At 36.7% G+C, this 13,303-nt stretch overlaps 2 protein-coding genes across 3 annotated transcripts; one reads left to right on the top strand and one right to left on the bottom strand.

Annotated features, from left to right (window-relative positions):
- Positions 1–217: 217 nt before the first annotated feature.
- On the top strand, positions 218–6,358 carry LOC145934925 (uncharacterized). 2 transcript variants are annotated; one of them, XM_083035834.1, is made up of 4 exons: positions 218–480; positions 3,270–3,438; positions 3,597–3,856; positions 4,278–6,358. In XM_083035834.1, exons 2-4 carry the CDS (start codon positions 3,271–3,273, stop codon positions 4,378–4,380), a joined length of 531 nt encoding a protein of 176 aa, XP_082891960.1. In that variant the 5' UTR covers positions 218–480; position 3,270; the 3' UTR covers positions 4,381–6,358. The 2 variants fall into 2 exon arrangements, with proteins under 2 accessions (XP_082891960.1, XP_082891961.1); XM_083035835.1 differs by having other exon boundaries at positions 5,971–6,358.
- A 4,098-nt stretch (positions 6,359–10,456) lies between these two features.
- LOC145934922 (putative E3 ubiquitin-protein ligase UBR7) lies at positions 10,457–13,235 on the bottom strand. Its single transcript, XM_083035828.1, has 8 exons — positions 12,533–13,235; positions 12,258–12,446; positions 12,018–12,164; positions 11,829–11,940; positions 11,565–11,740; positions 11,288–11,447; positions 11,024–11,181; positions 10,457–10,940 (listed from the first exon to the last, which is right to left on the bottom strand). The coding sequence occupies exons 1-7, from the start codon at positions 12,674–12,676 to the stop codon at positions 11,030–11,032; spliced, it is 1,080 nt and encodes a 359-aa protein (XP_082891954.1). The 5' UTR covers positions 12,677–13,235; the 3' UTR covers positions 10,457–10,940; positions 11,024–11,029.
- Between the last annotated feature and the right edge of the window lie 68 nt (positions 13,236–13,303).

Below are 13,303 nucleotides of genomic sequence, written 5' to 3' on the forward strand. Positions count from 1 at the left end.
GATCGCGCTTTAAGTAGACGAGTTTGTTTTGAAAACGTCAAAGACGTCATCCCTGCAAAAAGGGATAAATGGATGCGCGCACGCGCGCGCTCGACGCACCAGGTGGTCGTCGATGGTGGCGATACTTTTAGCACAAGCTTGGTGGGCGGCAGGGTGGCTGCGTAGGGTGGTTTATCGACCAGGATACGAGTCTCTCAAAAGGTTCAGTAGTCGTGGGACCACCACCCCGTCAAAACGAGCTTTCGTCGAACGCGAGCTTCGCGGACGCTTTCGCAGTGCTCCCATTTTTCTCTCTTCTTCCCTCCCCTGTTCTCCCCTTTTCTCTCTCTTTCAGCTTTTCGTCCTCTAGCCCGCTATATACGCCCGCTGTTTCCCTCTTTTTCGTTTTCTCGACACTTTGCACGGCCGTGTGTAATCAAGTACGTCGCAACCCAGAGGGTTCGACATATATATCTGACGTTCGAGCACCCAGCTAACGAAGTAAGTCCGACACACGCTGTGATAAGTGCGGAGAAACGGGAGGGATCTCTCGAATTTCTGTGACGAGCGAGATTGAGTTTTTATCTTCCTCGTTTGTGAATAGATTTCGAGAATTCATCGCGTTTAACCGTACATTTTAATACAAGCTATTGAGCATCCGTCACAATCGTATATCGTAAAAGTAGATACGTCACGGACACAATTTTTTCCATCAATTATACGCTCTATAAGCAGTTTGTCCTTCGATTTCTCATTAATTTGAGTTCTAGTTAAGGCGAAAAAGTATTTTTACTCATGCATGTATGTGTGCGCTTGCAAATATATCATCCTTTGATTATTTTCTCAGGGTGAACAAATATGGGGCAACTAGAGTTATCGTATATATATGTGTGTATATAGACATATGTATGTATATATATATATATTTCTCTTTTTTGTTTTTTTTTTTTCAATATCACATATAATTGATGTATTAGATACATGTAACTTGAGTTTATTATTTGTAACAAAACCAGCTTAGAGTTTAAATTTACGAGATTTGGAAGATATCTCTTTTAATTTATTCAAGGCTAAAGATTCCCGATATAGAATACCTGGTTCGGCGGTTGAAAGCTTATCGGCGAAGCGTGAAATTTCCCTTGGATGTTAAATGTGCAATGGTGACCCATTTATCGATTTTCTGAGATTTTAGTGCAACATCGTATCTAACATTGTTTTCGTTACATAAGGCGTCTTAAATCTCCGTCGAAATCGAATCCGAATATTATCGAAAAGTAATTGGCGTAAAATTTGTTTGCAAAAAATTAAAAATAAAACATCATTCGAGTTGTTGCAACAGTTGTATCTCAATGAGAGATATGTGTACGCGAGACACTCGAGACGGATTCATCATCCGTCGACGTCTGCGACAGTTGACAAATATTGATATATATTTTTCGTCATTGATCCTCTCTCTTTCTCTTTCTTACACCAGCGTGTCTAAAGCTAATGAAATCGCGATAGGAATAAACGCACGCGGCTATATGGCGTGCACCAACCTCGATTATCGGAAACTGTTATAGCTATTTTTCTGGAGCACCGCCAAACGTGCGCGGGATATCAACGGTAACAAGCACGATCCAAGGCAGCGGCAACGAGTCAATGCACGAAAAGTATAGGTCGTTGGCATAAATTTTAAATACACTCTGTTTTCTCGAGATTCGCCGTTGATATCTTTACGAAGAGAAGAGAGAGAGAGAGAGAGAGGCAAAGTGCGTTATTTTATCTTCCTCTAAATTTGAAATCCGCAGATATCTCACTGCCTTGATGATCTCGCCCAACGTAGAACGACCCGCGAGTTGGTACCTTCCAGGGTGAATCACCTCCGATATCTAGCATTGCCCTATCTCGAGCTAAACTCGCGGCGCAACATCGCGCAAAGAGATATTTATTTATTTATCCGGATATATAATCGCGCGAAAGAGCTCACGGTTTACTCGACAAGCAAATATACGATAAATTCGAATATCGAGAGAATATATACGTGAGATTATACAGATTATATTATGGCCATTAATATTCTCTCCCCTTTTCCTCCTCTACGTAAATCTTCTTCCAAGATTTTGGCCGAAATCCAGGCTACGAGATAGCACAATACTAGTTGCACATTCATGCGCACCTATAACTGGCCTACTCTCTTCGATGCACGTGGAACTGCAACCATGACATCGAGGAATCAGGCCACTGTTCCACTTTACGCCTTTCTACTAAAGCGATAAAGGCTGTATCCGTTTATTATGCACACACAGTTCGCGCGCATTCGCGATTATTCGGCATTGCGAAATCCTAGTACTTTTCTGTAAGCTCGTCGTCGCTACGAAACTTCAGCACTTCAGGTGTCCCGATAGAATAGAATTTTTTAATCGTATTAAAATCGTTATAGCCAGGCTAAATTACACGAGGGTGGTGCGATGATGGTTTTTTTTTCTGCTTATTCACGTTCCTCGTAAACGCGAGTCACGCGAGATCGTATTTATGATCGTTAACGCGCGTCGATGGAGTCTAACGCAAATTTCGGATTATAAGAAGAAGAGAAAAAGAAAGAGAGAGATCTATTGTCGTGCAACCAACGACGGTTTTTTAACGGTGCAGCTTTGCACCCCGCGCTAGCTTCGGTTGTTCGATAATCGAGGTACAAAGGCCATCGCCCCCGAGAACATATCTAGGCCACCGACACCACCGACCGTTTGCCACAGTAATCGCGCCTTCGCCATTGCACATTCGACTGTAAAACACGCCGAAGAAACGACTACGCGATATAATTTCATACGAAAAATACGTCTGAGAGTGAGTCATGTGCCCCCGTAAAATTTAGTGGGGTTTTTTATACAGCACAGTTACATAAACTTTATTACGACAGTATGTGGTTTATTATTCGATCGTTACATGTCGCGAGCATCCATTTTTCATCATCTTCCAGCTGTTTTCTCGTGATTTCTTTTTTTTTTAAATCGTACACAGAGAATTTTCTCTTAGAATTTACCCTGAAAATCATGGTAATCGTGGGATAATATAATTTTACTAAACTGCGTAGTAAAATTAATCAAACATGTTTTATATTTATTAGTGATAGATATTATTATTTTATTGTGATAAATGTTAATTAGAGAAATTCTCATGAAATTCTTTCTATACCATATTATCTCACGATTACCATGATTTTGAGGGTAAATTCTAAGAGAAAATTCTCTCTGCGTACTTTTTGCGAATGATTCTCGACGACAAATTAAATGCGTTTAATCCCTTATCAGAATGATTACGGCGTTACCGGTACCTTCGGTGAAGGTCTTTCACAAGACCTACTACCAGGAGAAGGGTTCGCGGATAGGAAACAGTCAACCGGGAAGTCCATTGACGGAGAGCGAGGCGGTACTGGCCATGATAGACAAAGAACCACCGGAGTACTATTTTTGCGGAAAGGTAATAACCCCCTTTGGCTTTTCGATGCGATCGCTTCGTTGTCGAACAAGCCGTTCGATTTTTCATCATCAAAGCGTGACGAAGGAGAGAGACGCTTGTATATGCTGTATATCCCGAATAAAAAAAAAAATATCTCCTCCAATAATAAATTATTCCAGGTAAACTCGCTGTACGTCGTCGTCGGCTCGATGTTGCTGGGGGCGGTGGTGCTGGTCGTCGGTTTGGTACAACTCGCCCCGGGTGCTGAGGCCGCGCAAAACTCGGCGGCGCTGATCGCCACCGGTAGCAGCCTCCTTGGCTTAGGACTCCTTCTCACCCCGTTAAGAGCCGTGTGCATCAGAAAGCAGAGCGCGGCGCAGAGGGACGGCACCCATCAGCGGAGCGTCACCAGCATAGATATGCTGTTGGCTCAGCACAGGTAAAAAGCGATCGATCAATATTCTCCAATATTCTCCTTTCACCCGATACACAGGGATGCTGCGCGATATTACACGCGGAACCGTGTTGCATGCTGCCGGGCATTTTTCTTTTTTTATCTTCTCTTTCTCCAAAAGAATTTTTTTTTTCCCCTTTTTGTGTCCATCGAGTTTCACAAGTTCCCTCTGACAGGGGCTATCACTGCCTTTATCAATCTATATCATCCACAATTATCCAAAGTAAAAAAGAACAAAACACTTTAAAGATCTGTTCTCTCGAGTCGCGCGACTAATTATTCAACTGCTATTCGGCTAAAGTGTATGCGAGACTTCATTTTCCATTTCTGCGACTCTTGAGATTCGAGTTCTTGTATTCGATATCCTTCGTGCATCATCAATCGTCCGTTCGTATGACACCGACAGAGACTTCACGGTCCTGACGCCCGACGAACTCGAGGATCTCGTGGGCCGATCGACGTCCAACAATCTGGAGAACAAGCCTCACAAACAGGGTCACAATACCTAGATACCGCCTGCCTCGAGGAGGGTGTTACCTTCCGCGTCAGCCGCGTCTCCGCCGTGTACGAGTACCACGCCACCATCGTCCGTCACGTCGTCAGGACCAAGTTCCTCCATTCTGTACACGCATCGTTACGATACGCGCGAGCATAGTTTGGTTTAATCAATTGTGCGCACTCGCTACGTTATTTCCGAATATAATAGCTGTTTAATCGCATTTTGTAACGGTGCGAGATTGCGAGCGAAACACAGGAGGGAGGTGACTTTGTGAGCTCCGAGATGAGCGCGAAGTAGCGCGTAAAGAAATCTCGGCCGAGATGTACAGACGTGGAGACTCCGTCGTCTTGGATCAATTTTCCCACGGTCATCGATTATCGCTTCTCTCTTCTCTCGGCTTTTTCTTTTTTTCGATTCGCGTTGACACAAAATTGACCGCGCGCGAATGTGCAATTCGAATAGCTAGTTTGACATTTGTACGCATGAAACGCAATGAATATAGAGGAATCTAAATGAATTATTCGCGACACCTGATATTTACGTGCTGTTTCTCTTGCTCGCTAACCTTACGGTCTTGAAAGCCAAATTGCAGGTAACAGCAGCAAATACGTGGTAACAGAAGGGTGTGCGCTCTTAATTATGTTATTATACAGTTGACGGACATCGGTCGGTCGTATGACATGGACGGAGTTATAAGATGATTACATTAATTAATAATAAAAATGATTACGCTAATTGCGTGCAGCAAGATATCCACGGAGAAATATCGCAGAGATATTTATTGCGAAAAATAAAGTCGGCAAATTTTTCATATAGCGAGAAACATAATAAAACGCAGCACGTGCAGTCCTTATTCGTATTTCGAAGGAAAGCTCGAGCGCGATAGCTCGGAAAGAATCCGCGAGTATAATATGCGGAAAAAAGAGAAGAGCTTAATTTAGATCAAGAAGAGAAGAGTTTAATGTAGATCCGATTCGGCCGAATTTAGAGTCTTGAAGGAGGGACAATCGCGCAAAACACGGATGTGGATATTAATTTTTAAAAAATTGCGTAATATTTTTCAGGAAATAATTCTTATTCTCCTTCTATCTTATGCAACAGTAGAAACCTTCTTTGATTTTTTGGAGATTTTGTGCAATTCCTATTTTATGCACACCCCCTCGCTCCACCGATTGTCCCTCGCACTCTTAAATCCGGTCCCTCGGGTCTTGGGATAATTTTTCTAAATTTCTCATATAAAGGTTCCGCGTGATTATCGTTCTTCATCGCTGCACCAATTAAACTTTTTTCAAATATTTCTGTGATCTCTTATCGAGCTAAATTACACGTGAAATAATTGTAATTACGTACGAATCAAAAATTAGAGATTTTCTCTTTGAAAGAAAAATAAAATGTGATTTGCTATATTTAGAGGACGCGGAAATGATTGTTTGTATTTCCAATCGAACATGTGCGTTTCAAGAACGTCAGACATATCTTATACGCACTTTTTCGATTTTCAGATTCGAAATGCAATTATCAAAGTTATTAACAAGTTGTACTTTGTCCGTGTTGTAAAACTGTGGAAATTTTATCGACAACATATTTTTTCGTGTTACAGATTTTTAAAAGATATACTTTAACGTTGGAGGCACGATCTTTTTTACTATAAATACGTAGTAAGGGACGTTACTTTCTCAAAGACTAAATTGTGTTCAATTTATGGGTGAATGAGAGTCTGATGTACCAAGCAACATGTTGTCGCGTATATATCTCTACTTGCGAGTTATTCAAATAAAGATATATATAATTCGCGTTGTGTGACGTACCTACGTATACATAGATAAGATTCGCAAATCTTTCTCGACAATTGTTCCCCGCAGGACGATGAAAAAAAATGAGGAGAAATTTTACGCGTATAGACTTTGTCGTAAATTTTACGAATATTTCTTTGTCAAATTTAATAAGAAAAAAAAAAAAAAAAACGCGTACTCTCATCGTGCGTATGATACGGAGTGACGAGAGACATACGTGATATGTATAGCTATATCGATACACCGAATAATGCATAAAATTGCATAATATCAAGATCGTGAAGGGAAAGGTAAAACGGCATAATATGCCGAATCGGACGAGTAAAAACGACGAACCTCACGCGCAATGAAACATACCGAGATCAATATGATATGCTTATGTAGAGAGTGGCGTGCAAAAGAGCGGGAATCGGCAAGGTGGGTGTGTAAACCCCGACCTGGGTTTTAGAGTCCTTAGCGAGAATTTAAGCGCCAGGCACCGCAATTAGCTCGTCTCACCTTCGAAACTTCCGAGTTCTAATTACTCGTCGAGAAATGAGGCCTTGATTTAAATTCTCGCTCAAACAAGGTCGCGAAAAAGCGAAAACTGTTATTCGCGATTGTCGATTTTCACCTTTTTCAGGATCACAGATCTTAGTATACAAATCATAATTGAACGCTTAGAATAGATGTTTGTTGATGATTTTTTTTTTTTTTTTTTGTTAGAAAAGTGAAAAGATCGAAACTCGAGATTTGTCCATCGTATCGATCTTCTTTTTCGATCCTGTCATCTATTAATTTACAGATTCTTTAAAGCCGGAAATTTTTCGTATTTCGTGGACGCGAACAAGCGAGATATAATGTAATCTTAGCGAGATAACATTTAATGCGATTAAGTTTACGCGAAGAAATAATCGCCTAACGTAGAAACATAAATCAAAATGCTAGAAGGCTAATAATATAAGTGACTCGGATCACGTGATTTATCTACCTTGTACGTTAATAAGGATATCATCTCGGTTTTATCCCTAATCTAGTAAATTATTCGCGAAATAACGATATTTCCACAAAATAAGCAAACTTTTGGATACGTATTCATAGTTTTGACCTAAAAACACGCCAATCTCACTACTGTTTAATGTTTAATAGAAAACAATTGGCAAATATTATTTTTGGTCCAGCAAAACGTACAGCATACACTGTACCGGTTAAACTTTTATTAACTTGTTGTTTAAAAATCGGTAGCTAGAGATATTTATTTCTAGTGAACAAACAAGCTTTGAAGAGGAAACATATCTATCGAGTCGGTTATGAGTAGAGATATATTTTTATCGCCATTAGCGGATATATATGAGGTGGAGGAAGAGAATAGAGATTAAGGAAAATAACTGTCCACATTTTCCATAGAGGCTGAGAGGCTTGCATTTGTCGTGAGATTCCTATTGAATGTTTGCCTTAATTTCAGAGATAAAAAAAAAGTATCGTTAAATATGAATGAGATAAATTCTATTTACGAAAAAAAAATTCTAGTTACAGAGAGGAAAGCGCGACTTGATATTTTAAAAGTAATTTTAAATTTACTATATTTTTTAATTGCCATGTTTATCTCGCGCGTGAGAAAACTTTATGGAGTTCTTGTAAACAGAAAACAAAGGAGATCGGCGCTGATTTCCGCTGATAGATATCATTTTGCCGCGCTAGGATTTTTAATCGTAACTTTAAGACGAGTGCAACAAGGAAACAATCATCTTTAATAACGCGAATAACGCATTAAAATGATAACGAGTACGTTGGATGGATTTGTACACTGAGAAAAAAATTTTGTTAACTTGACTAAATCGTTCAACTAAATATTATTTTGTTAATTGAACATATAAAAATATTTAAATTAAATATAACATATTAAATCTAACACAAAACGTGTATTTGACTTAAATACTAATATATGTTCAATTAACAAAATAGTAATTTAGTTGAACGGTTTAGTCAAGTTAACAATTTTTTTCAGTGTACGTGAGAAGTGGTTCACATTTAATAGCGTAAAAAAAAATTATAATTGAGAAAGAATTGAAAATTATTCCACAGCATTATATGCATTATATGCTACACTGAAAAAAAAATTTGTTAACTTGACTAAACCTTTCAACTAAATATTATTTTGTTAATTGAACTTATAGAAATATTTAAATTAAATATAACATATTAAATCTAACAAAACGTATATTTGATTTAAATACTATAATATATATTCAATTAACAAAATAGTAATTTAGTTGAAAGCTTTAGTCAAGTTAACAATTTTTTTTTCAGTGTACATCTTATATGCGTGGATTATGTTGTGGATATTAAACAATTGGTTATATACAAATGGTTATATACAAATATATGACAATTCCTTGTTGTACGAAAAAGATCGGACATAATCTTAAGAGATTCAACGCACAGAATTAGCCGTAAGCATTTTTATAATGGTGTTCTATGTAATATTAATATTATTATACTACTAAACTACTATATTACTATTACTACTCTACTCTACTACTACAATTATATATATTACTATCCATCAAAGATAGCCCGATTTACTTGTGATCCGGCCGCGAATTGGCCGGCAGAAGTGTTCTTCGTACATGTTCATATGAATCATCGTCATAGGAGATTAAATATAGTAATATGCCTAGCCTTGTATATACGAAAGTTTGTAATGTGAAAAAAATTAAAAGATCAGATCGCGCGAGATGATAATATCGATCTCGATGCGACTTGCCGATCTGCAATTTTTAATTAACGTAAAGCAAATTATATCGCGCGATGTATAATCCTGAGATGCATATCGTATTTCGTAAATTTTGATCAAAAAACTCGTCGTCGGCTGTGATTGCAGCATTTGTTATATATATTTAATATATTTTACAAACATAAATTCTCTGTAAATGCGCTATATTAACTGTCTTGACATATATAAAGATACGTTTACCGATCCGAAATTATTCTAAATGTTTACGCGGCAATGTATGTTATTTTTATTTTTTTAAAAATATATGCATACTCGCATCTATTCGGTTATATTAAATAGCTTGGATGGAAATTTTTTTACTAAATTTTTTGCGATTACGTGTGATAATTTGAGAGAAAATTCTGCGCTCTTTTATAAAGTTTAAATGATATCAAGTTCCAGCGATTTTCTGTATGAAAACTTATTTATATATATAATATACATATATATAAATACTAGTCAAAATGCTGCAACCACAATTTATTTTGCATCATATGAAAAAAGTCTCTATAACCGTGATGCATATAAATGCATTATTTAATATTACGATATCATAGTATAATATCGAGAAAGTTCTATTGTTAAGAGCCCTACTTAAAATTGTAGCGTATAAGTAAGGGGAATGTTATATCACGTTCGCGATGACGCGGCCATCATTGTTGAGGCTGGTCATCTTAGTGATAAAAAAATAGGGTGATGTTTTATTATCTTTTATTCTCCGTACTATTACCGCATATAATTTCACCGTATAAAATTATTATCCGAATGATAACGACATTGGAGATTGCAGTGTACGTTGAAATACGTATTCGAGATAAGGGATTTTGCGGATGTTAAAAAAAAAACATACTCCCGGTCCCTTCTATCACTGCCAAAGGTTAATTATAATGCGAGGTATATGAAACGTGTAAATGTTATAAAGCGATCGCGAGAGCGTTGGCTAATAATGCGGCTGCATAGTTAAACCTCAACAATATGTTCCGCCATTGTGAACATGTCGAAGACATCCTGCATAACATTTTATTGGGAACATTCTGACTTGCTTAAAAGTTACGTTGATCCGTATATTTTGTAAGCAAAGATTATAAGATAATAGCAGTAAATAAATAAATATTACTACTAACAATACTTTACTTATTATAGCGCCTTCATTATTCAATGATAAATTTATCCCGTCCCTTTTTTAAAACTCGTCTACATAACGTAGACGAAAAAAATAGAAAAATAGTAAATAAAAAAGAAAATACTAAAGAGATTAGTAAATAAAGTTTTTAAAATAATACTTAAAATTTTGTGATTTGTGTCATCTCTTATCTAATTTATATATATATTCGTAATATTTATAATCAATAAAGTAGTAATTACAAATTAAAAACCCACTGATTTATCGGCATTGGTAATGGACACCGTTGAGAACTTTGGGAATCAATTTCGTGAGGATCAGGATCATATGTTACTAAATTCTTCTATTTTTCGGAAATATATAATAAAAATGCCAGAGAGCATATACATTTGTGTACAAAGTTTTAATTTTTTCATAAATCGAAAAATGATTAGCACGGGAGTTTCAATTTTCGAAAATTGGAGTTGTTTGAATTACAAAATTGATTTTTCTAACGAATATGTTAATTGATGCATTAACTAAATGAATTTTTGAATGCTTTAATTTCTTATTAAAGAAATGTGAAAAAACAACTTTCAGACAATAATTAGATCAAAATATATATACAATTTATATGTTCAGTATTGATACCCTGTTTAGTTTATAAATGCTCTACTTTATTGAATTAATTTGATGAAATCGAGGGTGTTAAGAAATGCATGTTCAAATAAACATACTCTGTTTCTTAAAAAAAGAAACATACTGGTGTTTCTTTTATGTCGATATATATGTATCGGGTTAGACTGGCAACTCTTTAATAAATTTTTTCATTTGGTTGTTCTTTTAAATCATGCACATTATTTTGTTCGACAATATTGATAATCTTAAGTTATCAATATATATTATGTGTATACTACAGTCTACCATAGAAACATAATATAATGCATATTTTTAATAATTAATAAGATAGCTATGGGATTAATTGTAATATTAAAATACATACATGTTTTCAACGGCAATATGTTGGCACTGTCACTTTGGGACGTTTCTTTGATTCCATTTCTGAAAAAAATTCCTTGATGTCTTCTTCACGTACGACTTTTTTGTTTTCCGCAAACTTTTGTAGATATTGCATGAGTCGTTCTTTCATATTGTTGTATTCTAAAAATAATTACAATCAGTTTAGTATTAATGGAATACATAGTTTTCTGTATGATTAATGCTTTTTAAAAATCTATCTGATAAAATAATTTGAACTTTATTTTACCTTCAATTGCTGTCAACTTTTGTACATGTCCCATGCTTGCAAGAGCCTTCATGCCTTTCTCATATTGCGATTCTTGTTTATTCATCTTGCCAGCTTCCTCATATGCTTGTACACTATCTTTTGGATCGAGTAAAAATGCAATGTCTTTTGCATTATACAACTGAAAAGATAGAAAAAAAATATAATAAAAGTTTATTATACAAAAAAGATGTACAAATTTTTAAAGCTTTTCATTCATCTGCATAAAAAAGAAAATATACAATATTCAATATCTCACCGATTTGCATTCTTCGCAAGTGCACAATGCAGCTCTCCAACCCTCTGTCCAAAAACAGCTTCCTTTAGTATTAGTAGAATTATGTTTTGGCATTTGACATCCTTTTGGTAATTCACCGACTTCTATTTCTTCGTTGTTCTCAGACACATCAGATTTTACATCTGATTTTTTTGAGACTAACAACAAAGTAACATATTGATTTTATGATTAAAGACAACAATTTCAGGTTTTTAATAATCAAAACCTGAAATTATTATATCTAACCTGCATATTTTGATGCATATTTCCATAGAAAATCATGTTGTCTCATACATCCTGCACAAATCATTTCATCGTATGCATTATCCCCAGGTATACCATTGTCACATTCTAGATGCTAAAGGAAACAATTGTTAGATGTATAAATTTAATTTATTAGTACACATACACATATATGTATATGTATGTTTATACCTTCAAATGATACCAATCTTCGCATATTGTACATTGAAACATGTCGTCTTCGTCGCCTTCAGGATCAGGATATGGTCTCGCGCAAGTACAATAAACTCCATCAAAATTTTGATTATATTTGTTTTCAATATTGACAGCAGATTTCAACTAAAGGAAACACAAAATGTTCATTAAGCGCAACACGATATATATAATTTTATATAAAACATACACAAATATTATATAGAAACGGTTCAATACCTTCTCCAAATTACATTGTTTGCCATTAAACTTGGAATTTCCACAATCGCATCTGAAATGTCGCTTTGTATACAGTTCCACAAGTTCGTGCCCTTCGTGACAATGAAAACTACACGCCAGGCAAACGGCAGCTCGAATTTTGTCCGAACAACATGTTTTACAGGCATACAACGCCTGTCTTATATATCCCTGCGTAAAATTATTTTGTTTAAAGCAACTGACGTGTCAATCAATAATAAGCCAACACTCGACATAATGTTGAAAGATATGCCAACCTTGTTATAAGTACAATTCTGATCATCGGAGGCGCCCAAAACGGCATACGCGTCTTCCTCGAGCTGATTCTCCACCTGGAGAACATCGAGCATCGTGACGGAGTTGTCGTCCTCCATCGACTCGGCCAATTTGTTGTCAGACATGTCTTCGATTTCTCCGATTGAGCGATCCAAAGCACAGGAAGAGAGAGCGCGATAATATATATAATAACGAAATTCGCCGCGAAAACTTTCGGATAAATAAAACCTCGGCTCTTCCAAATTCCAGGTGTCGGATGGAAAAAACAAAAAAAGGTTAGAGGGAATTTACGCGTCCACCGAAATATCGGTGACGGCGCGTTTAGCATGCATTTTTATCGGCGCACCGACGTTACGAGAAATTTTCCTTCCGTAAAGAACCTTCGCTTCCTCTCCGCTTCAATCTTGCACCATGACAATTTACGTTTTCGCGTTACTTGGTCGAGGTATTCCAGATTATGTGAAAAGCAGTTACGCACACGGGAGCAAAACGGAGAGACGCGAAATTCAAACCGTTCAGGAAACACGGCAGTCCGATCCGATTGGCTGTCGCGAGAACGAATGAAATCGACGGCACCGCAAGTATTAGCCAATCAGCCAACGACTATCGGTCGATCTATCGTGTTTTGCGAACGCGACCATCGATATTAGGTTAAGGGAGCAGCGAGAAAGGCACATTTTTAATTTCGTATCTCTGTGAAAAAATAAATCAATTAAATACTCACGCGTACGTAAGTATATATCCTAGTGCGC

Source organism: Prenolepis imparis, unplaced genomic scaffold (genome assembly GCF_030444845.1).
Source record: "Prenolepis imparis isolate NDT839.2.m4 unplaced genomic scaffold, iyPreImpa1.0 SCAF_4, whole genome shotgun sequence".
Taxonomy (NCBI): domain Eukaryota; kingdom Metazoa; phylum Arthropoda; class Insecta; order Hymenoptera; family Formicidae; genus Prenolepis; species Prenolepis imparis.